Below are 27,433 nucleotides of genomic sequence, written 5' to 3'. Positions count from 1 at the left end.
CCTACATTTAAAAGTACCGAACAGTAACAATTTTCTAATAATTTCACAGACCATGACTGTCTCTATGCAATGGCATCATGCCCAGTCACACTCTACGAATTTTGGTTAGACAGAAAAAGCCTCTTTCTTTTTTTTTTTTATTTTAAGGATGTAAACTACTATATAAAAAAACACAGCCATACCAACTGCTATGCTGGGAGAACATGGGCCCTAAGTCTGATTCTGAGGTAATTTCATTCGCTTTCCTGTGTGTGCAGCTTTACAGACTTGCATTCATTATTCCTGTTCTGCTCTGGAATCATAGCAGAGTCAGACCCAAAACTCCTGACCTACCAACATTATACTGTATTTAGTCACAACACAAAAATAGGAGGAAAGGCAGCACCAGACATATACAGGGAGATTATAAGGGTATGAGCTGATTTGCTATTCAAGGTTAACACTGCAAAATTTTTTAAGTGAATTCAGTTTTCATTAGCATAGCATGAATTTTTTGGCTATTGTTTCAATTCTAAATAAAACTAATACGACAGAAACCAGAATAGACTACAGGATCTTTATTTAGAAAGCACAATAAAGAGTATTTTTCATGTAGCACAAATGTAAGAGAGAGAATGGTTTTTGCTAAATTACCTCCACTGGCACGTGCCATTTTCAGAGCTTCAAGAGAAACAGCAGGGGTTATTTCTAGCTGGCAAACAACCACTTTGGCTTTACAGATGACATCAGAAGCCCTCTTCAGGTCTTCAAAATTTAAAAGCAGGTTAGCTCCTGGGACTATGACAATAACGTTCTGTCCTAAAGAGAAGATATGTTTTTTACTTTAACTTTGGCAATAAAGTATGTAAAACAATTCCTTACACTTTTTATAATACATTTCAGATGAGTATTTCAATTTACTTTCCAAAAAAACCCAATAAAATAGTATGCATTGCTGACATTTTCAAATACACAAATATTTCAGAGGATAATCAAAAAGATCAATGTGCTAATGAACTAACACTGCACAACAAATGCAATATATATTCCTTTGGGGAAAATCATGTATGGGCATTCCCCAGTCTTATTTTGGTGTTTCCTGTGAACTCTAAAGAAGCACTGTACTAGTCACAGTGGAGATGGTAGATACAAGCTGAGGGTGATATTTGCATCTTCCTGAAATATTCCAGTAGCATTTGGAAGAGAAAAGCATCAATGTGATTACTGAATTCATATGCCAAAAATGGCATAAAAATTTTAATTTTCCCATCAGCTGGGAACAAAAAGTATTTCACAGCTAAGAAAATTATGCATGTTCTTTAGATTTCAGAGAAGCAGGCTTGCACCATTTACCTGAGACACTTCAAGTTAGGGCTCCTAAGCATCATGAAAACCAGAACCAGCTTGTCACCAAAGCCCAGAAAGGTGATGCCTGTGTCTAGGCAAAGTTTTATCAGAAGTAAACAAGGTGGGCAACAGCTTCTCCTGCCCTTAGAGCTGGCCAGGAGAATGGTCTAAGCAAAGCTGTGCATGTGGAAGCTCGGCAGTGTCTCAAAGCACAACTAAGATCCTTTTTATTCTTGTAGTTTGTTTTACAGTTAGGTGAGGTTCATTTACGTAGGTTCCAAATATTCTTTTGTTTTTCTTCAGACACACACATCACCTTCTTTTATTGCAGCTTCTTTCTTTTTTTAATCTCTGTTACAACACTTAGAGACCTTCAGGCATGGGTGCCTTCAAATTAAAATTTATTATTAATCACTCGGGTATTAACTTCAATAAGTCAGTTGTTCCTTGATTTACAGGCTCAGCCCGCCCCCGCTGAAGATTCCTTTAAGGACTGCCAATCATTAAAGGCTACCAATTCTGTAATGAACTGAATTACTCTGCAAATAAATATTTATGTTTTTAAATACATTATTTTTGTTGAATGTGACTTCAAAGTCCTTTGACTAAGAACGTGGAAAGCTTCTCTCCCTAAATACATTCTGAAAAGAAAGCAGGACAATGGAAAGAATAATATAGTGATCTCAGAGGGAGGGACCGAAGCTTTCCAAAGCAATTCTGCTGTCAATGGTTTGGTACAGAACAGCTGCATATGAAAAGCAAAACCTCAGCACTTAAAGCCAACGCCCTGCTTTTCAACAGACAATGATGGGCATCTTGGATAAAAAACAAAAGAAAAGAAAACAAAAAACCTTCTGCAATAAGTAAATGTTACCAAAGATATCTGAATCCTGTTGAGGAAATATTCAAAGGCAAACTGCACCCATTTTACCAGGCATATATTTTGATAGCTTTAGGGTGCAGCAGTGCAAGCAGTAAAAGACAGGGAATCAGTGGAACAAGAATCTCTTTCATTTCTGCCTGGCCTCTGTGCTTCCTAGAATCTCAGATTCTATCCACATGCCTTGCTGCATTATCTTGCTGAACTATTTAGCTGCACTGACATGTATATTATTATTAGAATTTAGAGCTAATGGCCCAAGGCAGTAAGGAGGGCTGTTTGCTGAAACCCGTATGTGCAAATTCAAGGTAGACCATGCTACACTGGATCACAGTCTGAAGCTTTTCTTCATAACTACAAAAGGTCAGATACTTAAAGTCTGCTTTCAAACCTGCCAGGGAAATGCAGTACCTACTGTGGTGCAACAGTCCAGACGGACTAACCCCAAGCTGGAGGGAAACCCCCCCATTCTGTTCTTAGCTATATATACCACACTTACTGAATGACAGCAGTCACCACAAACTTGCACCAGGCATTCTGCATGAAGGCAGAATCTGGACCCATGCACTCACAATTAATACAAAATTTTTATTAACAGCAACCATTTTGTTGAAAGCAATTATTTCTTGCCAGGGAAATCAGATGGGAATTCAGCATCAGGGACAACAGAGTTAAAGACAGATGGCAACGAGGGGTGAGATTCATCTTGTCCAACATGAACTAATTTTTTAAGTTTAAAAAAATCCTACACACTAGAAAAGTCTAAGAAAACTAATTTCTAAAAATTATTTTTCTATGTGCCTTCAACAAGGAGAAGAGACAAATATTTTCAGAGGTTTTTTTAGTCTTACATATCTTAGGTATCTGTTTGAGGAGGAGATAAACTATTGTCCAGAAAAGTCTATGTACCTCAGTTAACCCTAGGGGAAGCCTTAAGCTGTAGACCTAACTTCTAAAACTACTCCAGTGAGGTAAAAACGTTATCCACACCAAGAATGAGAATAATACATTTACTGCATTACCGTTAATTCTAAAATCTCTTTTCTTAGACTAAAAATATCAGTTTGATGGGAACATCTATATAACTTTGAGTTTTTGCAGACATCAGCTAGACTATTAAGGGCCACATTCACACTTGCTATAAGCTGTAACAGCTAAATGAAACCGATAAGCTTGCACAAGCTTACACCAGATGGGGATTGGGTCCAATCAGGATGAATGCTGCATACATAAAAACTGTCCTAAGCTGGGCTTCTAAAACGACTACTGCCAGTTCTTAGAAAGATGGATAAGTCAAGCCAGACTGGCTTTTTACAAGGGTCATCTTACAGATGACACCAGATGGGAAGTGCCAGTGGAAAAATCAAATGTCAAACCAGTAAACACCACAGTGCAATAAATATCACTCTTTAAAACTGATGACAAGCCTAAAAACCACCAGTAGTGCTTAGAATTCATCAAAATATCAAATACATCAAACAAGGCAATTGTAACAATAGCTGCAGAGCTTGTGCATAATAATTCATACAGAAAGAAATTATATTTGTGATCAGAAAAGAATGTTACAAGAAAAACATGTGCTGCCAAATCACATAGTTCATAAATGTGAAGGTGAGTTTTAGGTGTGTTATGGTATCATAATTTCTAGGCAACCACTTAACAGGAGTATTGAAGAGTCTTGCACACAAAATAAACAAGTTAATGAAGGAAGTTAATATGTAGAAAGTCTCTAAAATTGAGGTGACATTTCTTCACAAACCTGAAGGTTCAAACCAAAGATTTTTCTCTATGGAAAGTATAATATAAACAAGCTGGCATATGTATTCTAAGTTTGCCTTGTTTACTTAGCCTTACCTAAATATATATTTTGAATGTTTTTTTACTACTTGTGCTTTGGTACTGAAGGTACACTCAACTTACAAAATAATGTCTATTCACCGTTCATGAATGACTAATAACTTTATGATAAAGTCAGCACAATGCCTGTCTCAAGTGAGGGTTATCTTGCAGTGTTCTGTGTAGGTGTGCTCTAAGTCCTAACTTGAAAGAATCAAGGGAATTTTAATCATGACTTGCCAATCTCTGTTGTGCCTCCACTGAATTTTTGCTATGAATATGAAAATGAAAGCTGTCAGACTTGTTCAAACCTCTAGTCCAGTTAGGCCAACATAATGGCAGCATCAACAGGCAGTGCCAGATATGGACAAAGATGCAATAACCTTCAGAGGTAATAATGTAAAAAATTATCCACAAAGAGGGTTTTTTCCTCCCTACATGTGTGTAAAAGTACAACACACATCATCACTTTATGGAGCTCTTCCCATCCAATATCACATTGCTAGCAGAAGGTGTGCTAAGTGACAGAGCTAGTAGCAAGAAGGCAGACTGAAAGGGGAAACAAAACCTGGGGTTCAAAGTGGTGTGATGCACCTTGAAGAAAATGTGTTAAGAAAAGCAGCTGGATGTACCAGCTTTTATCCTTAAGAGAGAAAGTACAGATTTCAAGTGTACAGGGTCCTGGTATACTGAAGCTTGTGTTTAGTCAAATCAAAACTTTCTGAACAGGCAGTAGCATAAAAGAGAACAACTGAAAGGAGCACAAGGTCCCAGAAATATTTCTGCACAGATTTCTGAGATCAGCCCAGAGGGAACCTTTGCAGCCATCTCTGGGCTGCACATTTTCAATGCAGCTCTAGAAACTTGTTAAACATCTCTCCACCATTTTGCATTAAAGCAGAGATTGAACTACTCTTTTATTGAAACTATACTGTATTGTCCCAGAATATAATCAACTTCGAGAGTATCAAATGTGCCTGACAATTTTCAAATTTTTAGCACTTTGCCAATTACAACAGCGGGTGAGTTATACTTGTGCAATTCAGTGACCAGTCAAAAACTTCCCAGAAATTCTGCAGTGCCAGTTAGACAGACAGAGGTAACATCAGGAAGGATTTACTTCAGAGCCTTGCCTGACTGTGATTTCTACAGCTTTCTTTTGCTCTGCCTTCACTCATACATCACAGTCTCCTACACCCTCTACTTGCATATCTCCTACTTCTCCCTGTAATTTTTCTCAGCTGGTTTGAGTTGGTATTTTTCCCAAATATCAATGCTTGTAAAGAATTGGTAAGAAGGGTAGGTTAGGTGTGTAACAATATGGCAATGAAAACTTGTCAGTTTAAAGAGATGATAGCTATGTTTTTTATTTGTCCCTCATGTTAACACAAAACACCATCACCAACCCTAACTTCAAATGCTTCCCTTTTAGGTATAATTTGAACTAGCAGAAATTAATTTACATCAGTCCACTGAGTGCTGTGGTGTTGCAGCTATGCCAGCACAGCCACTGCAGTAAAACATGCATGTGTAGACAAGCCCTTTGAAAACTGCTGTAAAGCCTGTTTAGGTCAAATCATCCAGGTTTCTACAGAAAAAAACCAAAATGTCTCTTGCAACAGCAAAGCACATAAGTACTGCTATTTTACTGCAATTTACTCAATTCAGGCGCCAGATGGTTTTTGAGAGAAGTAACAACGAGAACCATTACCAATTCTGTGCATCTGTTTGTTTTAGAGCATAGTTCTGACCAGGTTTGCTCTTCTACTAGATTTTAAATCAAATTTGAGGCCAGTGCTAACTTAGCATACAATTTTTCAGGTATTCAGAGGCACAAACTACATGACATTATGCATTATTCACGTCACTGCGTGAATCACAAGACTGCCATATATCCTTCACACTGACACTAACACGTAAAATAGCCCACTGTGAACCCCGTGGCTCTGAACAATCCATTTCCCTTTCCTGGTGCTTATAAAGGTTTTACATCCACCAGATTGTTTTGTTCCTTATCCTTCAGAAAAATTCTTGGTGGTAAAATTTTAACAGGTCATCCTCTGTTCATTCAAGTTTAGACTATTTTTATCTTAGTTGGCCATGCGTGTGAATTAGGAAATAATAAGACTGCTTCTTATTCAACTACTCTGGACAGCAAGCCTAGTGAAAAACATGTACAAAACAGTGAGGCCCAGGAGCACTACTGGATTCCCACTGTCCCTCCAATTTACAATGGCCATAGTGACTGTAAGCAGCATAAGAAATAAGTGTCAAGAGTTGCTGTGTAATCTACCTGCTGATCCAAACCAAGTTAACAGGCAGGTATCCAGGTTATCCAATATATTAGAGTTACCTTACTTCTGAATTAGAGCTGTCATGCAAGGCTTGGATTAATCTTACTTAGGGAAAATTAAACTCACATCTCCAACTAATTTGCCTAATTTTCCTGAATACTCCTGTGTAGGCTTGCCTTTAGTCACAGTTCCTTCCCAGTTTTGCTGTATGAGTAAATAGTTATGTTTCCTTTCCCATTTTGAGCTGTAGCCCTATGTACAACCATCAGGTTACATAGAAGCTTGTTAAGTTGATGTGTCAGCTAAACTGTGGTAACTGTTCAAATGAAGCCTCTTAGCAACTCCAAAAGTGAACTAATCTAATCACGTTTAATTTGTTGCGTTTGCATAAACATTACCAGTCCTGAGCTCTATATTTTGATCCAGACATATTTCTTTTAAGGGCTCTCAATAGCTTGAGAAAACAGCTAGAAAAGACATGGCACTTAGGTAGATGGTTTAGTGGTGGACTTGGCAGGGCTGGGTTAATGGCTGGACTCCATGATCTTAAAAGGTCTTTTTCAACCTAAATAATTCTGTAGTAAAAGTGATGGGTAAGTTGTAGTAGGAAAGGAGAGCTTTAACCTTCTCACATACTGTGTGTTCAGGACAATATAAAACAAGTAGATCAGCTGGCTGATTAAATTATGCTTGAGGAAAAGATATAAAGTTTTCTGGGGATAGTTTAGCCGTCTTGAAAAAAAATATGAAAACAAGCCAAATCTTTATTTCTTCCCCTGCAAAATGGGAGCGAAAGCACAGTCTACGGAAAACTAACACGGAAAAAAAAGATGCCATTTCACTGTGTACTCATCACTGCAGATGCAACTTGAAATCAAAATCTGTGGTAAAATTACAAGATCAACAGAAATATTTTTACTTACACTGAGGACAATTCCTTTTCCTGATTGAGGGCATAATGACTCCTTAGTGTCCTGAAGAGGCAAACCCTTCCCTCACAGGACCAGAGGAAATGGCCTCAAGTTATACCGGGGAGACTTAGATTGGATATTAGGAAAAAATTCTTCACTAAAAGGGTTGTCAAGCACTGGAATAGGATGCACAGTCACCAACCCTAAAGGTATTCAAAAGACATGTAGATGTGGCACTTAGGTAGATGGTTTAGTGGTGGACTTGGCAGTGCTGGGTTAATGGCTGGACTCTGTGATCTTAAAAGGTCTTTTTCAACCTAAATGATTCTGTAGTAAAAGTGCTGGGTAAGCTGTAGTGGAAAAGGAGAGCTTTAACCTTCTAATACACTCTGTGTTCAGGAAATACAAAACTAGTTAGATCAGCTGGTGATTGAATTATGGCTATCACACTGCTAATTTAAGCATCTGATTCTGCTGCTTTTAGGCACCTAATCTTACATTGCCTGCAGTAAACAGTGTGAATAAAATAATGAAAAAAATGAAAAATGTAAAAAAAAATAAAAATCCACAATTAACAGTGACAATGCAAAGGTTTCTTTTATGGCTGTAAAGGCAGAACAAAGAGGACAATTCAGAGCAGAAATATGTACCTTCACTGTTGACAATTATTGAAGCAGTTCCCGTAGCAGCATCTATAGTTTGACCTACAAATGCTAAGAAAGGGAAAAGTTAGAGCATGCACTAGTTCAATACATTACTTTCAACCAATAGTATGTGATGCCGTTTAATTGAATTAAATCTAAAATGAACCCATAACCTCCAGCAATTTAAAAATGCTAATTACTCTTTCATGTGCAACAATGCCAGAGAAGCTAACAACAACAAAAAGTGTTAATTTACACCCACAAAACAGAAATATGAGTCCAACATTCTTTAATTTGGCTACATCTCTGCTTCAGAGAAAGCATGTTATTTATACAGCCATCTCAGGCACTCTACTCCTACTTGGAAATATTTCTTTTATCCAATGAAACAATAGAATCAAGGCTAAAGAAAAACAAAAATACTAAAACAACCCAGCATCTCATTCTGTGTAGATTTGCATTTCAGCAGTAATATTAACAAGTGTTAGGAAGGCAGTGATGGGGTTCTGTGTTTCCTCTTTGGATTGCTATTCAGAGAAAGTAACATGATGCTGGCAGTACTGCCAGAAAGATTGTTCCACGTTTACTACTATAAGAACCTGTTTTCAGATGACAGCAAATTTGTCAAATACTAAGCAATGGTGGGAAACTGGTAGTAGAAACCAGTAGCACTGTAGCAGAAAACTGACCACGAAGTTAAGGGTTTCTTTTTTCTTCCCCAAGAACTCTATTTGAGAAAAATCTACTGTTCCATTTGAGACAAATTCTGGTAACCTTTTGTTTAAGGAGCTCTGGTGTTCTAACATTTTAGAACGTGGACTTGATGCTGGGCAAAAGTGGGCTTCTTTCTCAAGATGTGCCTTTGTGGCCAGTTTAACAATCTGCTCCAATTTGAACAAGGATGAAAAACACCTTACATCATGCTCATTTGGTTTTGCTGAAGTCTTGCAGGTACTTGCCCTGGAGGTACCCTTGTCTAGCTCAGAGTTATCAGGGTCAGAGCAGAACTTCCCTTGCAATTACAGCTTCTTTTCACCATGAATTGTCTGCACACTGGAATTGAAAGCAGAGAATGTGTGCCTTCTGTACTCTCAATGCTCTTGCAGCATGAGCAGCAAGTTGCCTGGTCCAAATGTGTGAAAGGGAACAACAAATCAATAAAGACCTAAATGGTCTGAGCAGCACAGGCAGCTGGTTGGTTGTGGAAGACAAGAAGACAGGGAAAGGGGAAAATTACAAAAAAGATTTGAACTGGAAAGAAAAGGAGTATGCTGATATGCTAGTAAACAGAAGAGCAACATAAAGAAGACATACAACGAGGACCCAAGATATGAGAGCTGGCAGAACTGGCATTATACCAGGGATTTTATCCAGTACTCAGTATCCTTATGTACAACAAGGATATGCTAGAAAAGGATTAAATGAGAATGAAAAGCCCATGATAGAAATAAGACCATCTTGAGCAAAAAGCTCATTGAATCGCCCTTGCCTTCAGATCTTGAAATACAAGTTAGGATCCTGGATCAGCCTTACCAGCAATATATCTTATTTTTCTCCAGGGCTGATCAACGTAGGAGCTGACAATCAAACACCATTCGGAGATATTCTCAACCAGGAGAAATTGGTACCTTGGACCTAAACATTCCAATCCTTCAACTGATCTACCTAGGTATTGTTATAAGCATATATTACAATATTGGCTTCTCGCAAAGTATAAAGGTAGATATTATATAATGTTAGAAATGCTTTTTGCTGTGTGGATGTAGTTTTCTCTCTTTTTAGCAAGAATGTTAGCAAGTGTGAGCAAGTAAGATAACCTCCAAGTGAAGAGAGGATGAGGCCCAAGGAGCTGCTAATCAACACTTTGTCCAGGGAACAAAAGGGCCCAAAGGCTACTCCGCCAGGAGAAGGGGCGGCCAGGAGAGTCCGAGAGCCGCTATCACCGCTCTGCCCGGGGGGCAAAGAGGCCCAAAGCTGCCATCAGCCCTGACTGTCTGGAGAATTAAGAGATCCACCCTACCATCGACTCTTACCTAGCAAGCCCAACCCCAAGAATCAAAAGAAATAAAACCACAAGGCAGAAGAATACGCATGCTCTATAAAGGCAGAACCAAGGAGTGGCCATGCAGAACAGCTCCAAGAAAAGTTTGAATATTAATAGAGAACAGACAGTAAAAATGGTATAAAAAGGACTAACATCGAGCATCAGGTGTGCTCTTGGCAGAGCGCCAAGGCACCCGGCCGTTACCCCTTTGCTTTATTTTATGTGTCTCTTATTGTCTTTATATTAAACCCTTTAAATTCTCACGGGAGAGTGAACCTCGTTTTTCACAGTATCAATGAACTGCCATATGATAGAGTTTCTGAATTTTTTTCCCCTACATTTTTCTTTTGCTGCTATAAAGACTATTTAAAAATTCATGTTAAGATTGTAAGATCAATCATTTAAATCAGAAAACATGGTTCTTTGTGGCATATGCATTTTAATTAAGTGCTATGCATTATAATTGTTTTATTTACACAATCAAAGACACAAGGTAGGCATGCTTTGGAGGCATTCAGAACTGTACACTAACAGACACTGTTTTTATGGTATCCTTACTTGGTTTCTTGCCTAAGTTGAAAGATACACAATGAATAAACTTATATATACATTTGTGAAATATTTAGATGCTACACTGATAAGCATAATAAAAAAGCCCATAAAATACTGATAGTTTTTTCTTTAAGGCAGGATTTGAATAATGCAGTAGATTAAGCCTGTGGATGCACATTAAACAGAAGAGAAAAACAGAATATTGAATTGCCACCTAGTGATTACATTTGTCCATCCTTGTCCACCCTGAAGGAGACAAGAGTCATGCAGACAAAAATGTGATCATGTAGTTAAGCAGCACACAGTAGAGAGGGAATTGGTTTTACAAAGGTGCAAAGATAACAGAATATTGTGGATGCTTAATTTTCCCTTTTTCTGAAAGCCTTTTAACATTGATTTTTGTGTGTATGTGTGCTAACATCAGCTGCAGTCTCTGAAATGACTGCACGGGTCAGTTCACAAAGCAAAGGTGAAATGTACTGCGTTTACCATTGAAATTCCACTCCATCCCTCCTCTTACAATGTGAAGTTGAGAATGAATAATCAGACTGAATTTTTCAATTTCTCACCAGGCACTATCATCATTAATGCCAGACTAAACAATTGCATAACAGCAAGTTATCTTCAGGTGACTTGCACTGATGCAATCATCTGAGGTTTAGAGGTAATAACACTGCATTTTAATTTTAGGGGTACAGCTGATTTCAGAAGTCTCAAGATTCTCTCTCATATTCATTAAATTCTTGCCAGCTGTATCAAAATAGTTATTTACAGTTTTGAATGGTAAAATAAGGCCAAAAGAAAAAAAAATCCTCCACTACCAATTTTTAAAGTTTAAAAATAAATTTTAAAGTAACATTTTACCTGTAGAAATACCATTCTTCTTCAGATTATCAACATAATCATTGCCAAAGGAATCTTTCCCAACCTATACAAAAGATAAAAGAATGGGTTTTCTTTACAGAAAGGTGAGAGGGTAGATAGACCATCTTTAGACAACCAATTGCTCTAACGTAATTTAAATACAACACTTTTAGTCTTGAAGCCCTTTGCCTTATTAATCAACAAATAATAAATTAAGAAATAATAGTACACATATATTAATAGTATTAGCAAACAATAAGAACAGTGTTCTGCAGTTTTCTCCTCCTCTGTTACAAACACCCATGTTTCTATATTCAAGTTTCATCCTCATACAATCCCTGTGCTCCTTTGACACTGAGACTTCTGGGGATTTTAAAATCTGGACATGTACTGAATTATTCAGCTTTGAATTGAAAGCATTGACATCAGTTCTGGTGTCTTTCTTAATTGCAGTTTGTATTCTGAATTTTCTACCTCGGTGGAAAAATATCAAACTGCGTCTATGGGATAGAAAGTGACAATAAACACAGCATTACCAATTTCTACAACTCTCAGTACTAAATGTACTGTTTAGAAATTCGACATTTTTTGTTTGCATTATCAAGCAACAGCAGATCAAATCGCATTAGGGAGTCAAGCTATGGTCTATTGTTTTTCTAACAGCAAGTTAAAAAGCTTGTAATTTCAGTTCAATTAATCTTTTTAGCTGAAAACAATTCTGCTTGCTGTTTATTCAGACTAATATAAATTTCTTTTTGTTACATTACACAAGCTGAACAAAGGAGATGAGGTATACGGAGAAAAAAAATAGTTTAACTCACTTAATATCATGCTAGGATTTTCAATGTATTTATAATGCCAACAAAGCTTTTGATTCACCACTTTTAGCCTGTTTTCAGCATGTGCTCCCAATTCCAAGAGCGAGTCGTGTATCTGAGAAGTATCAAAGACTAACCCAATGCTACAGGAAGTATTTTTGCAAGAGGAAAAAGAAATGTCTTTCAGATTAGAAGCCAAATCGAGATCCTGGTTATGGGTCTAGAAGAGTCCTAACCAATTATCCATCTTCTCATAAAACAGTATGACATAGCTAATGGTGTGCTTGGTTACCAGAAGCACAAAGCAGCTGCCTCTACCAGCTGTTGTTAGAAATTTATCTATTTATGAGCTCAGTCCTTCAGAAAGCATGGAGAAGGCCTGAGTACCGGCTAGTGATCACAAGAATTGAACACTATGATTCAGAATTCTAAAATTTAAAGTGTCACAGATGGATGATTCTTCTCCTCACATATTTGATTGCATAACCATGATTTGAAACTTCCATTTCCTACATCTATAAGGGCTTTTTCTAAAGCATTATTAAGGATGGTCCCAGTCTTTCAGCAGGAGGACAACAATTAAGGTCAGAATAGTCTAACCAGATGGAACATTCCTCTAGTACATGGAAAAAAACCCAAACAACCCAGTATTTTCTTGGGTCACTGTATTATTCATTGTTTGCATATTAGAGTATTTCTGTATTTCTGACTACTCCCAGTTTGCCAGACAGGGAGGGTTGTCAGAAGCTGCATCTTCTGACTGCTTTAGGCTGGATAACTGCAGCCATCTGCAATTTAAACCTGAGTTGTGCTCACCTCTGCAGCCTAACAGCTGTGCTCTGGAATACATCCTGTCTGATGGTATCACCTTCTCCCTCCCTTGCTACTATGATTCTTCTACAATAAATATCACGATCTGCTCAGTTAATTCAGCAACAAACGATTTCATAACCCTCTTCCAAAAGCTCAACTGAAACTTCCTTCCTTCAGCTCTGGAGCTTCCTTCAGCTCTATGTGACTGACAGACAGGCATCCCTTGCCTTTCAACTGTCAGAAAAGCTGAGAGCAGCCATGGTACTTCTGCTCGCAGTAAGACATGTTCCCTCAGTGCTGGAGGGAAGCCCTCCAAGGGGCATCCATGGAGGTCATTTTCCTCTGGAAACTTTTTTCCATGTTAGTTCATCAGCATCCAACCCAGTTAATCCTAGTGCATTTGAAGGACTTTATCTTTCCATTCAGGCTTTACCCTCAAGGAAGATGAGTATTGGGCATCAGACTCAGTTTAGATAAAAGGCATATTTACTGACCATGTCAAATTATATAACATTGTTTTTAATATTTTCTGTGTTTGCACAGACTCTGCTAGATGGACTATTGGATAAACAGAAAAATAAATGTCTTAGTCTGTTGACCACAAAACACTGTTAAGTGCTGAAATAGCATTTCTTCTTTCTTGAGTTCTTAACAACAAAAGCCACTTGTACAAGCATTATTGTCACACAGTTTGCATATCAGAATAAGTGAAATTACATCAGTATTTTCCAGTCTGGGTTTTTCCTCCTTTTGATCATGTTTTCCACATGGAGCTAGGGAGCTGGTTGGCATCATAGCAATTAGAATTCTAGCAGCTTAAGAATCAAACTCATCTGTACCTGAAAATTACTTAAAACAAAAACCATGTACCTCTTTATCATTTTTGTTTATTTTATATGTTTTTTTTTTAATTTAGAGTGTTTACTCGTCTTCGTCATTAGGGAATTAAACAGGTGCTAAAGACAAGCATAAGACAGTAATACAAAACAGAAAAACCAATTGAAGATATCCATCGTATTCTGGGCTGCATCTGAGATACAGCTATATTCATATAACAAAGTGAGACTTTATCTTACAGCACTTTAACTTAAATTTGGATCATTTAAAAAGAAAAGACTATACAACATGATAATACAACACTTCCTGTTTCTAGGTAAGAATCAAATGCAGCCATGGCTTAGAAATAGAATTTAGTATATGCAATACCAGCAATGTCCAGTGAAAATCATTCCAAATTGTTTGTCAGAAGTAAAGCAGGACCTTTTTCAGCACATATAATGTCTTTCAGACCAACATCCCTCCACCATCTTATTCTAATATGCCTAACAGATTTTTTTTTTTTGATTGGTCAAACAAAAATAAAGAAAATATTTTGGGGAGTTTGGAATCTCTCAAGAACAATGTTAATTTTTCAGTACTGCAACAGTGTTCTTGTATGAACCTGAGAAATTAATTTATTTGCTTAGATCCTTTAGTGTGCCCTGAAAGGAATCCTCTGCATTTCTCTGTAACTATTCCATCAATACATTGTTTCACATTATGGAGCAAATTGACTGCTATTGTGACACCTGTCAATAACTCTGAGAAACAGTGGCTATTTGCAGAGACATCCAGGCAGGAAGCAGAACACTTTGCATTTCTACTACTCAAACTCAATTTTTAAACATTTTTTTACAATTTTTACATTAAATTCCACAGCGCTCTGTGGCATCTCTAGTCACAACTGTTTGTCATTATAATACTCTCTCTCTCAAACCCTCACCAGTCACTGGCTCTTGTGTTTTAAAGCTCTGAGGTATGAAGAATTCCTTGTCACTTGATGTGAGATGTCTATCTCTAGTCTTGTTGAGGACATCCTCTGTCTAAATTACACTGCTACTAAGAGGATGCCACACTCCAATGGAATGTCCCTTTAGTATTAATAGTGATTACATTTTCTGAACTTCAGATTGTAGAACCAATTGTTGCACCCATCCTGGATAAAAAATGTTGGGAAATATGACCAAAACAGAAGCATGTTACTAAGCACAGAGTCTGTGTGTGAGGGGCAATCCAGCTTAAAGAACCACCAAATACTTAAGATTACTTGTTGCAGTAAAAATAATTTAATCGTAGAAGCTCATTATTGCCAGATTCTTCTTAGTTTATTCAGCGAGAAATTTTATACTATATCTCATTAACCTATGCAGATGTAAGACTGTATATGAGACTTCCATGAGATGAGATAGTCTTTTTGCGAGGCTATAAAGTGCAATTTTAAAAAACTAAATAATAACTTCCAAAATTAAAAAAAAAAAAAAGCTAACATTTTCTCCAACAAATACACAACAGAATGAAAGAGAGAACAAGAGAATGAGAGAGAGAAAGAAAGACAGAAAGAAAGAAGGACAGAAAGAAAGAAAGAAAGAAGACTGGGTTTTATTGAAATAGCAAAAATATGTTTTTGAAAAGTACTTAGAAAATATAGTAGCTACTAAATTTTATTATGAATGTGTATGTTTCCATTGCACTCCGCAAAGCCTAGACCATTAAAAAAAATAACACAAAATTCACACTTGCAATGGAAAAAAATCTTTAACATTTAGCAGAAAATGTTAGAAGGGAATTCACTGCCAGTTCATCTTGTACTTGAATCTGATCATTCTTGAATGCAAAGATGATCAAATATACACAATATGACAGAAGCGCAAACATTGCCAAAAAAAACCCATAAACCCACACTGTAGAACAACTAGTGATAATAACCCACAGAAATGCTTTCAGGTGTAATTTAAATTTATAGCTAACATTGTTTAGTCTAAATATTGAATTGAAAAAACAGTGAGGAAGGCTTCTTTGAGACGTTTCCAGTACTTCTCAAAAAATCCTTGACAGACAATGATCCAACAAATTTAGCATCCTCCCCAGCTATGGCAAAAAACAAAGTATGTCCAGTCAATTTGAAGTTTCATCTACAGTCAGCAGAGGATAGACAATAAGGCTACAGAGAGAAAAATTTGATCTTAACCGTAGTAATGATCACTCAAAACTTATAATGTTTAATGACAAAAATCAAAGAAAAGCATTTTAAGAATATAGCATCTGCCAAGTTGAATCAGCCCAATGGTCTGTGAGCAAGTCTTTAGAGCTACAGTATATCGGATGTTTCAGAAAAGTAAGCAAAAATATCCCATAGCACACAACAGTGCTAGAATTCAGATACGAACACCTTATCTTAATCTCAAGTAATGACATAATGATTCAACCCTCAAAGCATTAAGTTTCACATTCCTTCTAAAATTTGTCACTGGCTTGTCAGTGTCTGATTTTTAATCATCTACAAAGTAAATTTCAGAGTGACCACAGCTTCTAGAACCTGAATACTGTCAATGAAGTGCTGATCGCTGTAACAGTGGGGAACATAAAGAGTAGGGCCTAATCAAGATTTCTTAAATTTTGAATATCTCTAACTCTTCCCAATTCTCTTTTCCATGGTATATCAACCTAAGTTTTGCAATCCTTCTCTACATGCAATTTCTGTCAGATCTGTAGCCAACTAGTCTTTGGTTCTGGCAGTGTTCTTAAACAGCCTCCTCCATGCTTAAATTTATAGCTGAAATAAGAAAAAAAAAAAAAGAATTAGAGAAAGATTTTTAAAAGCTAAGAACATACCAAAAGTTTTTTGGTAAGTGACCGAAAGGTTTACTGGAATTTTCGTGAACATTCAGTTCAGCTGTAATCGAACAGCAAGTCAGTGCTTACCTTGCAGATGAGAGAGGTCTTGGCTCCAAGTCGAGCAGACTGGACACACTGGTTGGCTCCTTTCCCACCAAAACCAACAAAAAACTTATGTCCAAGGATAGTTTCTCCAGCTTTTGGCAATCGCGTAGTAAGGCTATTCCAGTTTAAAGCAATATTCACATACATTAGCAACTGAAGATAACAAGCATCTTCAAAATAAGAGTTAAATTGTTATAATCCTGAATTGCTCAACAGTCAGCCAATAAGACTCAGAACTACTCAAAAGACCTTTTAGGGTTCTACTCCACATCCCATTAGTTTGAGTTTATTCCGTATATGCCACCCAGTCAAGTTTCCTGTCCCCTTATGAGAGGGACTGCATTTCTTTTGTTCATGTTTCTACAGAAGAAGCACCTGATCCCTGACTGGTATTTCCCAGTGCTAACTCAATGCAGATAAATCATAAATCTATAGGTCTCACTGTTCATGTGATTTTTTTACTGTAACATTAGGCTCAAGTTCATTTAATTCCATTACATCTAATTATACCTTCTTAAACTATCCTTAAGCAAGTGTTCACTCTGTTGGTGTTCACACTCCTCAGAATTGTAATCGTTACCAAAACCTGCCTCTCCTCTGCTGTCATGCAGGCACACTGTACATATTTAACATTTTTAAGTTTTTCTCTTACAAATCAAGCTTTACAACTTCTCAGCATTTTGTTTTTTCCTTGAATACAGTCCAATTACATTTACATCCTTCTGCGGATGGATGCCCAGAACCAGATGCACTAATACAAGCCGAATGCCATCAGGAGTGTATTCTGGTTTCATTTCCATTTTGGAAAAAAACAAAACAAAACTGCAGTTTTGTTAACCCTACCAGATGCTTTGCTGTCTCCAATAAAAGTTGAAAGGAATAAAAGACACCATTGCGACTGTATGGAAGAATTTCTCAGAATGCAAAGACTACCTGACTTTTGTAATTTCTATTAAAATACCTAACTCAAAGATGCATTTCCAAAACTCAGATAACCAAAATTTCTGCCTCCTCAAGCCATGCATTCCAGGTACAAGGCCTAAAAATGTAATTTTTAAATCTCTTACGCTACAAACAAGTTCACAACACGTGGGGAGGGAAGGCATTTTATGATGTACTAACAACCTGCTTAGTCAACAACAGTTACCTCAGACAATTTCCAGAAGTCTGCAGGATAGAAAGGGAGCATGGGGAATGGGAGCCCAAAAGAATACAGAAGAATCCATCCTTATGATTAAGAGATTAAGAGATCTGTTTGTCAATTTATAACATCATTTTACCAATAAATCTCACAGCAGCTTTAAAATTCAGAAACTGAGTTCTGGGCTCCTCAGGACAAGAGAGACATGGAGCCCCTGGAGCAGGTCCAGCTGAAGGCAACAGAGATGATTAAGGGACTGAACCATCTCTCTTATGAGGAAAGGCTGAGGGTGCTGGGCCTGTACAGCCTTGAGAAGATGCAACTGAGAGGGGACCTCATCAATTTTTATCAGTATCTGAAGGAGGGTGCCAAAAGGATGAAGCCAGGCTCTGCTCAGCGGTGCTGAGCAATAGGACAGGAGGGAATGGGCAGAAACTGATGCACAGGAAGTTCCACCAGAACACGAGGAAGAACCTGGGCGCAGGTGACTGAGCCCAGAGAGTCTCCCCCACTGGAGATACTCAAGAACTGCCTGGAGGCAATCCTGTGCCATGTGCTTTAGCATGACCCTGCTTGAGCAGGGAGCTTGGAACAGATGATCCACTGTGGTCCCTTCCAACTTCAACCATTCTGTGACTCATTGAAAACCGCAAGCCTTCCAATTCAGAATAAAAGTTTAGATATTAGGAAGAAATTATTCACTGTGAGGGTGATGAGACACTGGAACAGGTTGCCCAGAGAGGTTGTGGATACCCCAACCCTGGCAGTGTTGAAGGCAAGGTTGGACAAGGCCTAGAGCAGCCTGGTCTAATGGGAAGCATCCCTGCTTGTGGCAGAAGAGGTTGCAGTTAGATGATCTTTAAAGTTCCCTTCAACCCTGAATGTTCTATGATTCTATGCTTCTGCATCAGGCAATCACTACAGATTGTTTTTTGAAAGGATATGAAGAGTATGTGTATATTACGTTTTGAGCTTATGCTGCACCTTCTGGGGCATATGGGTGTTTGCAGAATCTTACAGAACTAATGACAGAGCACAGCCTAATTTACTGAAAACTCTCAGGAAAAAGCAAACATTTTTTTCTCCCTCTAATTTTCAATTTCAGCATTCATCAGTCCAAAGGTTTAAGATCATTAGAAAGTCAAGAAAACTTAAAATGAAACTAGAAAAGTCAAACAAGCCCCAAACTCCCAGAAATTTAGATTTTGGCTTTGAAGGAGTTGCTACAGGTCTGTGCTTCATCAGCAGTTACAATTTCCAAAAAAATAGAGGTAGGGATGTAGACTCACTAACGGAGACACAGCACCCCAGATTTTAATGTGAGGATAGTGTACACAGTTACCAGGTTTCTTTTGTGTGGGTGGCCACAGATAAACCCCAGGAGAGTCACACGTACAGCTCATAGCACTCATTTCCAGAGATGCAGAGCCGGGAACATTTTGTTGGCAAATGTTCAAACCGTTTTCAGTAAAAATACAAGAGCTTTTTAAAAACATACTTATTACCTTATATATATATGGAAAGGATTGCTAAGATCCTAATACAGCTAAGTTAAAGCTGTTTGGCCACAGCAGCATCCAGGAAATTGTTTCCAACGAGTAACTGTACGCTTTTAGGGAAAAAGGTGCAACAATAAAGAGAATCGAAAAATAGTAATAGATAAACAATGTTCCTTAATGGCAACATCTGTAATTTATCACCATTTTCACCAGTGGAAGCCAAAGTAGAGACAACTGTGGACCAGAGAATGAAGGCCACAAAACTCAGCTGAGGAAGCTCCTCTTCAGCCACTGCCAGGGTACTGCACATACACATCTAAAATTATGTGCCATTCAGTAAGGAAGGATGTTTCACCCAGCCTTGGTAATAAGTACAAATAGCAGCTCTTGAATAGTTCCTCTCATCCACACATATCACTACACCTTAAAAAGCAGAACAACATCATTATTCCTGTTTTGCGGGTATGGAACTTAGTCAAGGCATTTTGCCTTTTCATGCCTTGGGTCACAAGAAGCCAGGGGCAAAACCAAAAATAAAGATCAGGTTAATCCACCAGCTCGCACTGTCTTCTCATTTAAATTCTGCAGCATGAAAATGGCATCAATTCTCAATTAATTTTTCTTCCTTAGGCTGATTTTTAAAGATTATAGTTTATTCTAAATAGAATTTGCTTCCACAAAAAGTTAATATATTTTTAAGCAAAGATTAACAATCTTTGTGATTCCAGCACACATCTCCTAGTACCACTGCTCAGAGTTCATATTCCAGAAGTAAGTTGAACCATAAATATTGTTTTAACAGTGGCCGGACTATGGCTTGATTTGTCTCTCTTTTATGTTGGAATCAACATGCAACTCCAGTGGAAGCATCATAATTTCACTAGTGAAAAAACAGGCTTGGTGAGATGAGAATTTCGGTCTCAGTGTTCCAAGCAGAATGGCATAACAACTGCCTGTGGGAATCAAACAGCTTGTGGAAGACAGGGAGATGACCTTTTTTTATTGTTTTGATGGAAAGGTACAAGGCAAAGGGCAAAGGATCAAGTTGAAAGAGGGATTTATAACTAGTCAAATTTTAAAATAGGCTAAAACAGACTAAGCAAGAACATGCATCAAGTTCCTGTAGCTTCCTACAAACCAACCCTTCACCATATTTCATTTTAGGCATGATTGCCAATCATTCCAGAGCAATTCTCCACTCCAGAAGCCTATTCTTATTTTCCATATGAAACAAATTCGGAGTACTGATCTATATATAAGCTTACAGTTTTAACTTTCACTGAAACCAGTATTCATGAAACAGTTTTTTTTGCTAATATAATTGTATTCTCTCATCATTTAATTCTGCAACTATACTAACTTTTGATTCACATCAGACAATTTTAATGAGCATTTCAGGCTTCTGGTATGAGCAGGCAGTGATGAGTAATCTGTATGATTAAGAAACCCTATAAATTCTTGGCTTATTCATGGTGTCACAAAGAACACCCAAAATAGCCTAAAAGTGATGAAACAGCTAATGTTACTCCAAAACTAGGCCAAATAAGTTAATTAGAAAAAATGTCACATGGGCTTTCAGGATTGTTACATAAGATGTTTTGCAAAGCCATTTACAACTTTTGACGTAATTTGAAAACACTGACCTGAAAAACCCAAGTTACTATTCAATAGACTCCTCCTTGCTTACATGACAAATTCTGCTCAGCTTTGAGAGGATAAATGCTGCAAAGGATACTGAGCTCTTATGTCTTATGAACAACCGCAAACTGAACTTGAAAACTCCCAAAACATTCTAAGTAAAATAAAATTACTGTGTGTTTTGCAAATTGTGCACTGTACTACTCAATCATATTTATAGAGGAAAGTTCAGACTGAAACATCTTGATTTACTTTGGACATTACAAGCAAGGAATATAATCACTGAGAATTTCAACTGAGTTTTTACAAAACAATATTTAAATGTAAAGCACACAGGAATGCTGCCCACATTTTTTTGTGACAAACGAAGAATCTTACATACACTTATGTTTCAGAGGTTTGGGATGAATAAAGGCACACACATAAGAGTTCTACCACTGCACTAACTTCAACCCTCTCTTCCAGTGTGTGCCACGAGTTCCCTTAGAGGCTAGAGCTGATTAGCATTTGCATTTTCAGACAGACATCCCTTTGGAGGGATGGCATTAAAACCAGAACAGAACCCTTTACGACTGTGTTGAAGCACTGAATCAGAGGTGAAAGCACAATGTACTGAGTCATTAATGCACCTTTCCTGGTATTCTAGGTTTTCTCAAAAAGTTCCCCTCTAAGCAGTGACTAGATCACATTCAGAGATAGAAAATATGAAGAAGGGGAAAGGGAAAGATGTATATTAAGCAGAATTTGCATAAATTAATCCTGAAATTAATCATGGTTTGCTTCTGATTCTTCACACCTAACCACTGTTTTTTCATTGTTTTCAACACATGAAAACTACAAAGATGTATTATTACTGTTGGCATAGACTGATGTGAAGCCATGCCCTCTTCTCAGCTGCATTTCCCCACTGTTTCTCTAGCACTGCTTTTGTTGCTTACAGAGCTTCCTAATTCAAAACATTTTTGTACAAAGGGTCATTTCCATTTGAATCAGCTAATTCATCCAACTCATTATACAGCAGCCAAGGTGGGCCTGTGAAGGGAGGAGCAGGAGCCGCTAGCCTCTGCTGGCAGCAGTACAGCCAGACTGTCCTGAGCCAAAGTTGGAAATTGAGCTTGATACTACTTTGTGTTGAAAACACTTAATGCTCTGTAGCTAAGGTTTGCTTAAGTAGTACAGTATATTTAGCTCACCAGATATATTGAAAAGCAGAGAGTATCAGTATGTTTCAGAAAAATGACATGCATCAGAAAAACAGAAAAGCACTTGAGTATTTTTCTCTAAAAAAGCCCCAACAATATTCTCATCAGGCAACTCAGAGGGGAAGAGAATTTCTACATTAGATTAAGTATCACCAAAAATGCCTAAAATTACTGTCATTTAAATAGTATCAAAAGAAACACTCAGATTTTTTTTAATTCCTGAAGAAAGGTAAAGATGATCAGGGGCAGGAAAATAGCAGCAGAAATACTGAATTTAAAACTGACTTAATAAAAAGTAATATAAGGTAAGCTCTAGAATTTAGCTTTGATTCTGTTCTCTTTGAATCACTGAACAAAACTAGCTTTCTCCACTCTTGGGAATTCCCTAGAATGGGGAAAATCCCAGTGAGATTAGAGTAGGTGTAACTAGTCACTGTCTAGTACATACAATTTACTGGCCTTTCATGATTCTCACAACTGAACAAATACAAAGAAGAGAATAGCTCTTGCCTCTAATATTAATACAACATTGTGGTGAAAAAGTCTCAGACCTCTTTGGGATCTGGCTTAACATTTTGGTTTAGCCTCGGTCTGTTTTGTCTAGCTTCATTTTGAAGATTTGAACACAAGCTGTGGGAAAGTACCCATAACACGGAGACAAAAAGACCACAATCTTCTCAAAATCTGATGTTCTTGACTCATTTATGCTTTCACTCCTTTTAATCATCCACTAAAATATCTTATTGGAAGGTAGAAAACTTCCAAGATTTCTAAAGAGACTACCTCAGGAATTTAGTTAACTACAGCTTGGTTCAAAGATGGGGCAATCTGGTTCTAGGTTTGTAGACTTCCTTCAGACCTTTAATGACTGAAAAACCCCTAAAAATCAGAAAATCTCTAATATTTTTCCTTTTATGTCCCTGAGCATGACAAGGTTTTCTTTTAAAAAAACCAAAATTTTCAGACAATTCAAATACTTGCCTATTGCTTGGCTGTTTGATGGTCTGGGCTCCCTCTGTACCCCACAGAAATGAACACTGCAGAAGCACTACCCAAGCTGGTATCAGGCACAGCACTTGACACAGAGTAGTCCCTCTGCAGCACAGTGAGATGCAAAAGCTTTACACCATCATCCATTCAGAGGGTTTTTTTACAATCAGTTTTATTTTACATCAAGAAACGTGTTACCACAACACAAACAAGTGAATGATAAATTGGTGCAAAGCAGCAGGAATCTTTTCAATGAGTTTTGCCATCAGGGGAAATATGTATTTTACGAAACAGAAATATATACAAATAACATATAAATACACAAACTGTTTATATAAGCACATTAATAGATATATAGATATATATAAATAGACAAACTGGTTTGTAGATCTCATTACTGAGCGGGTAAACAGCTGAAGTGGAACAACTGTAGAAAATCTCTGGCAAGGGAGAAAATTAAATGAATGGCTGTGACTACACGTAGGAGGGCCACAAGACTTATATCTTCTTTTATGTACAATCACAGCTTCAAGTGAAAAAGACCAAAACTTGTAACACATAGAATGAGAACAGCTGTCCACAGCTCTTCAAGAACTTCAGTGAACAATTTTGTTGACCCTTTGCGCAGAATCAGATCTTACCCTCCTAGATATTAAAAGATTAAACAAATAAAAAGGCATCCAGATGAATGAATGCTCTGAAGCATTTACGGTAGTACACTGTACTGCACTTCAGTGAAATTATGGTATTATCAAGACATCAAAATTCCTAAATTATGTTATGAATACGAAAACTTCAACATAAAGAAATTATTTATTTGACTAATTACCAAAAATAAAAAGCTTTCTCATGGAACAACAAACCTGTAACATTTCCTCACACATTGCCTCACTAGCAGTTAAATTTGGGGAAAAGGTGGCACAACATTGATGAGTTCATAATCTGTGGAATGTATAATTCTGAAGCTGAAGCTCTAAAGAGATTTTAAAACTCAAATAAATCTATCTTCAGATATTTACGTCTCAGCAAACATTCCACTATTCTTACCAAACATCTGTTTTGTATTTAAGAAAGATTGTGGAAATTTTCAGAATTGCTACTCTCTAGCTTTATTTGCCTCCCACGTTGTTCTTCATTGATGTCTCTCGATTACATTATTTTTGGAATGGCAGTTACATAATTATTTTCAATGCAATCTGACAGTAGTGTTAGAATAGACTGTCTCTGAAACAGGCTGTGCTCACCCAGAACTGAAGCAGGCAGCCTACAGTTCCTGTGCTGAACAGAACATTATATCATGATGAAATACCAGTGCTAAAGCAGAAAAAAAATACAAAACAAAATAACCTTTGCAACCCAAGAAAAGAGTGATCTTTACATGCCCAAGGATAGATTAAGATAAACAAGACATGTGAACATTAATCTTTTCTATACCTCCTTAAAAAAAAGTATTTATCAGACAACAGGGAACAAAGTAGAAATAATATGGTTCGTTTGATAGGCCACAGTGTCCTTGTTCTTGTCATCATGATTTTCTACATGCTGGTAAATCAACAAAGTAATCTGTACTTCTGCTTTACTATCATACAGAAAACAGGGCACCTACTATACAAAATCTTGCTGTCAGTCTTTTTCAGGTAAAAAATAAAAAGAACCCCTGCACGCTATCAAGTATTGGCATTTTGCACGCAAGCATATTGCACTTTATAAACTATAATATTAGGAGAAACATCATAGATGTGTTCTCACTACAGACTCATCAAGATGAAGTACAGTGCAGTCCAAGTGCTAATCATTTTCTTCAATAAGATGTTGTTCTAAAAGCTCATAGGCAGGACAGTAATTTTGTCGAGTATGATATTTTTTATCAAGTTTTTAAGTGCAGTGCTTCCTGTAGAATCCATATGGGTCACAAATGAAAAGAATAAGCAAAATAAGACATTGTTTACATACACTTATTCAGTGTATCATAGATAATGAAAGCAATAAACATAATTAAATATATTTATTATATGGGAATAGATTCGAATAGAATAATTCAGTTGGCAGGGACCTACAACCATCATCAAGTCTAACTGCTCACCCACTTCAGGATAAATTTTTGGTCAAGTTTTTACTTTGAAACTATCTTACCTAAAGTGTTCTCTGAAGTTCCATCTCATTATAAAGGCATCAACTAAAATCTGGAATTACAGAAACATTAAGGCTTGTGGGGCAAAGATGACAATGTGCAGGGTGTGGGGGGAGTGTGTGTGGGCTTCACTGGCCGAGGTTAACTCTGCTGTGACAGTTAGGAATCCTCTCTAGGTAAGTACCTTTACCTTTTTCACAATTTAAGCTCTCTTGGGAAAGGTAGACCCCTAAATATCAGAAAGAAAAGTGCAATTCTGTATAACCCAGGCTTCTGATGCTTACCAACAGACAACTCCTGTGCCTCCATTTAAGCACAGAATTTAATGAACAACAGGGAATAAAAACTGAAGAAAAAACTGCACATTTTTGCTGCCTCTATATGGAGTAATATGAGTTCCAACAAAACCACCAACTGCTTTTTTCAACAGGTCATTTTTTTACTCAGTTCTTTCTGGGAAAAAGAAAAATGAAAATGAATTTTAAAAATGATTGAACAATACTAACAGGATATTCCCAATGAATAATACTAACAGCATCAGACAATTAGAAGGAGTGAATATTCAATCTCATTGCTGCTGAGAACAAGGAAAATGCCAGTCTTTCCACTGAACTTGATCTGCTTATCCTTTATTTTCAGCTCTTTCCAATGTTTTTTTCTTTCTGCTGTTTATACTATCAAGGTTTATGCATTTTGTGTAAACAGGGATCTGAAAAATGCAGGAAGTATAGCAAGTGATGGATGGAATAAATTAATGAAAGGGAGTTATGATTCTTTGGACACAAAAGTTATTTTTGAAAGTTATGAGAGACAGGGAAAGAGCAATACAGAAGTGCACTGTAAGAACATGATGTAGAAGGACAAGAAGAAGAGGTGAAAGCAAATTAGAGGAAATTTCATGGTTCAACAATGACATGCTATTGATGGCACGCAGGAAACAAAGGAGGAAAAAAGGACTAAATTCAGAAATGGAAAGAAGAAAGAATAAAATACAGAAGAGAGCACATTGATGTATCAGGGAACATTACCACCTTCTTATTTTATAATTAGTTGTCACAAAGATCAACGTGTTCTACAAAGCTGCACCTACTTTGGCAACATACTAGTGAAAAGTAATTTTGTATTTTCTTCAGGCTCCAAGTATATGGTACAAGGATCCTCAAGGGAACCAGAATGTCAGCATCAAATAACTTATTGCAGCTTGATATAGGAGCTAACAAGTGGAGCCAGATAAAACAAGCAAACAAAACCTTACTGGTAAGCTTCTATGGAAAGAACAGCTCAGACAGTTCCTAGAGGCAACACAATATATATGCCTGCCCAGAGTGTTTTTACACAAATTTGTTACCGTTGACTCTGTAGGATTTTTATTGCAGCTTTTGATTTGTGCCAGCAGCTCTTTACTGTCAGGAGTACTAAAATTCACCCGAAGATATTTATGTCTAGAAATGCATCTAGGAAAATGGTTATTTCCATTAACAGTACAGCCAGCGAGTAATTCATTAACAAGAAAGAACGGAGTATTAATCACACCATTCTGTGTCTCACAAATGGGGAGAAAATACAATATTCTCTGTGTTGGGTGTTAAAATCTAGTGCCTAACACCTGTTTATTGTGACAAATATTTTCTAAGGAGTTCCTTTAGACAACTTCTCGTTTGACTGTAGTGAATCCTGCATGTCAGACACCTCCGGACTGAAAAGGCAAGACACATTTTATTTTAAATAGTCAAAAACAATTTCCAGTAATAGTAGGACAATAACCAAATAATTAAAAAACTGGAAGTTATATAGTAAAAGTACTTATTTGGGCTAGAAATTATAGATACTTTCACAACACAATGTAATATTCAATGTGTATCACAGGATATAGCAGAAGCCCAAGGAATGCCCTGCAGTACTGACTCTGCTAGTGCCCAGCGTATTGCTGCTTCCCATGCTATTTACTTGGAACTGCTCAGCTGCTAAGAACCCTACAGAGAGCAAAAGGCAATCATTGTGCTCTCTGTAAAGTGGAGTGTTATAATGTGAAGCAATGGCCATATGTTACAGAGCATTACTGAGATAAAATGGCATCTTTCTGTAGCAGAA

General features: G+C 37.2%; 1 protein-coding gene across 2 annotated transcripts in view; it reads right to left on the bottom strand.

Moving 5' to 3' along the window:
* RBKS (ribokinase) overlaps window positions 1-27,433 on the bottom strand; it is a 72,560-nt gene that overhangs the window by 36,150 nt on the left and 8,977 nt on the right. Inside the window, exons 2-6 of one of the 2 annotated variants that reach the window (XM_069009801.1) lie at window positions 23,203-23,316; window positions 16,724-16,856; window positions 11,352-11,415; window positions 7,898-7,960; window positions 634-798 (exon numbers count right to left, since the gene is read on the bottom strand). In XM_069009801.1, coding sequence (XP_068865902.1) covers window positions 634-798; window positions 7,898-7,960; window positions 11,352-11,415; window positions 16,724-16,856; window positions 23,203-23,316 — 539 coding nt within the window. The remainder of the gene's footprint in view (window positions 1-633; window positions 799-7,897; window positions 7,961-11,351; window positions 11,416-16,723; window positions 16,857-23,202; window positions 23,317-27,433) is intronic. The other variant, XM_069009802.1, reaches the window with a different exon arrangement.

Source organism: Aphelocoma coerulescens, chromosome 3 (assembly GCF_041296385.1).
Source record: "Aphelocoma coerulescens isolate FSJ_1873_10779 chromosome 3, UR_Acoe_1.0, whole genome shotgun sequence".
Classification (NCBI taxonomy): domain Eukaryota; kingdom Metazoa; phylum Chordata; class Aves; order Passeriformes; family Corvidae; genus Aphelocoma; species Aphelocoma coerulescens.
This window is presented reverse-complemented; position numbering and strand designations above follow the sequence as displayed.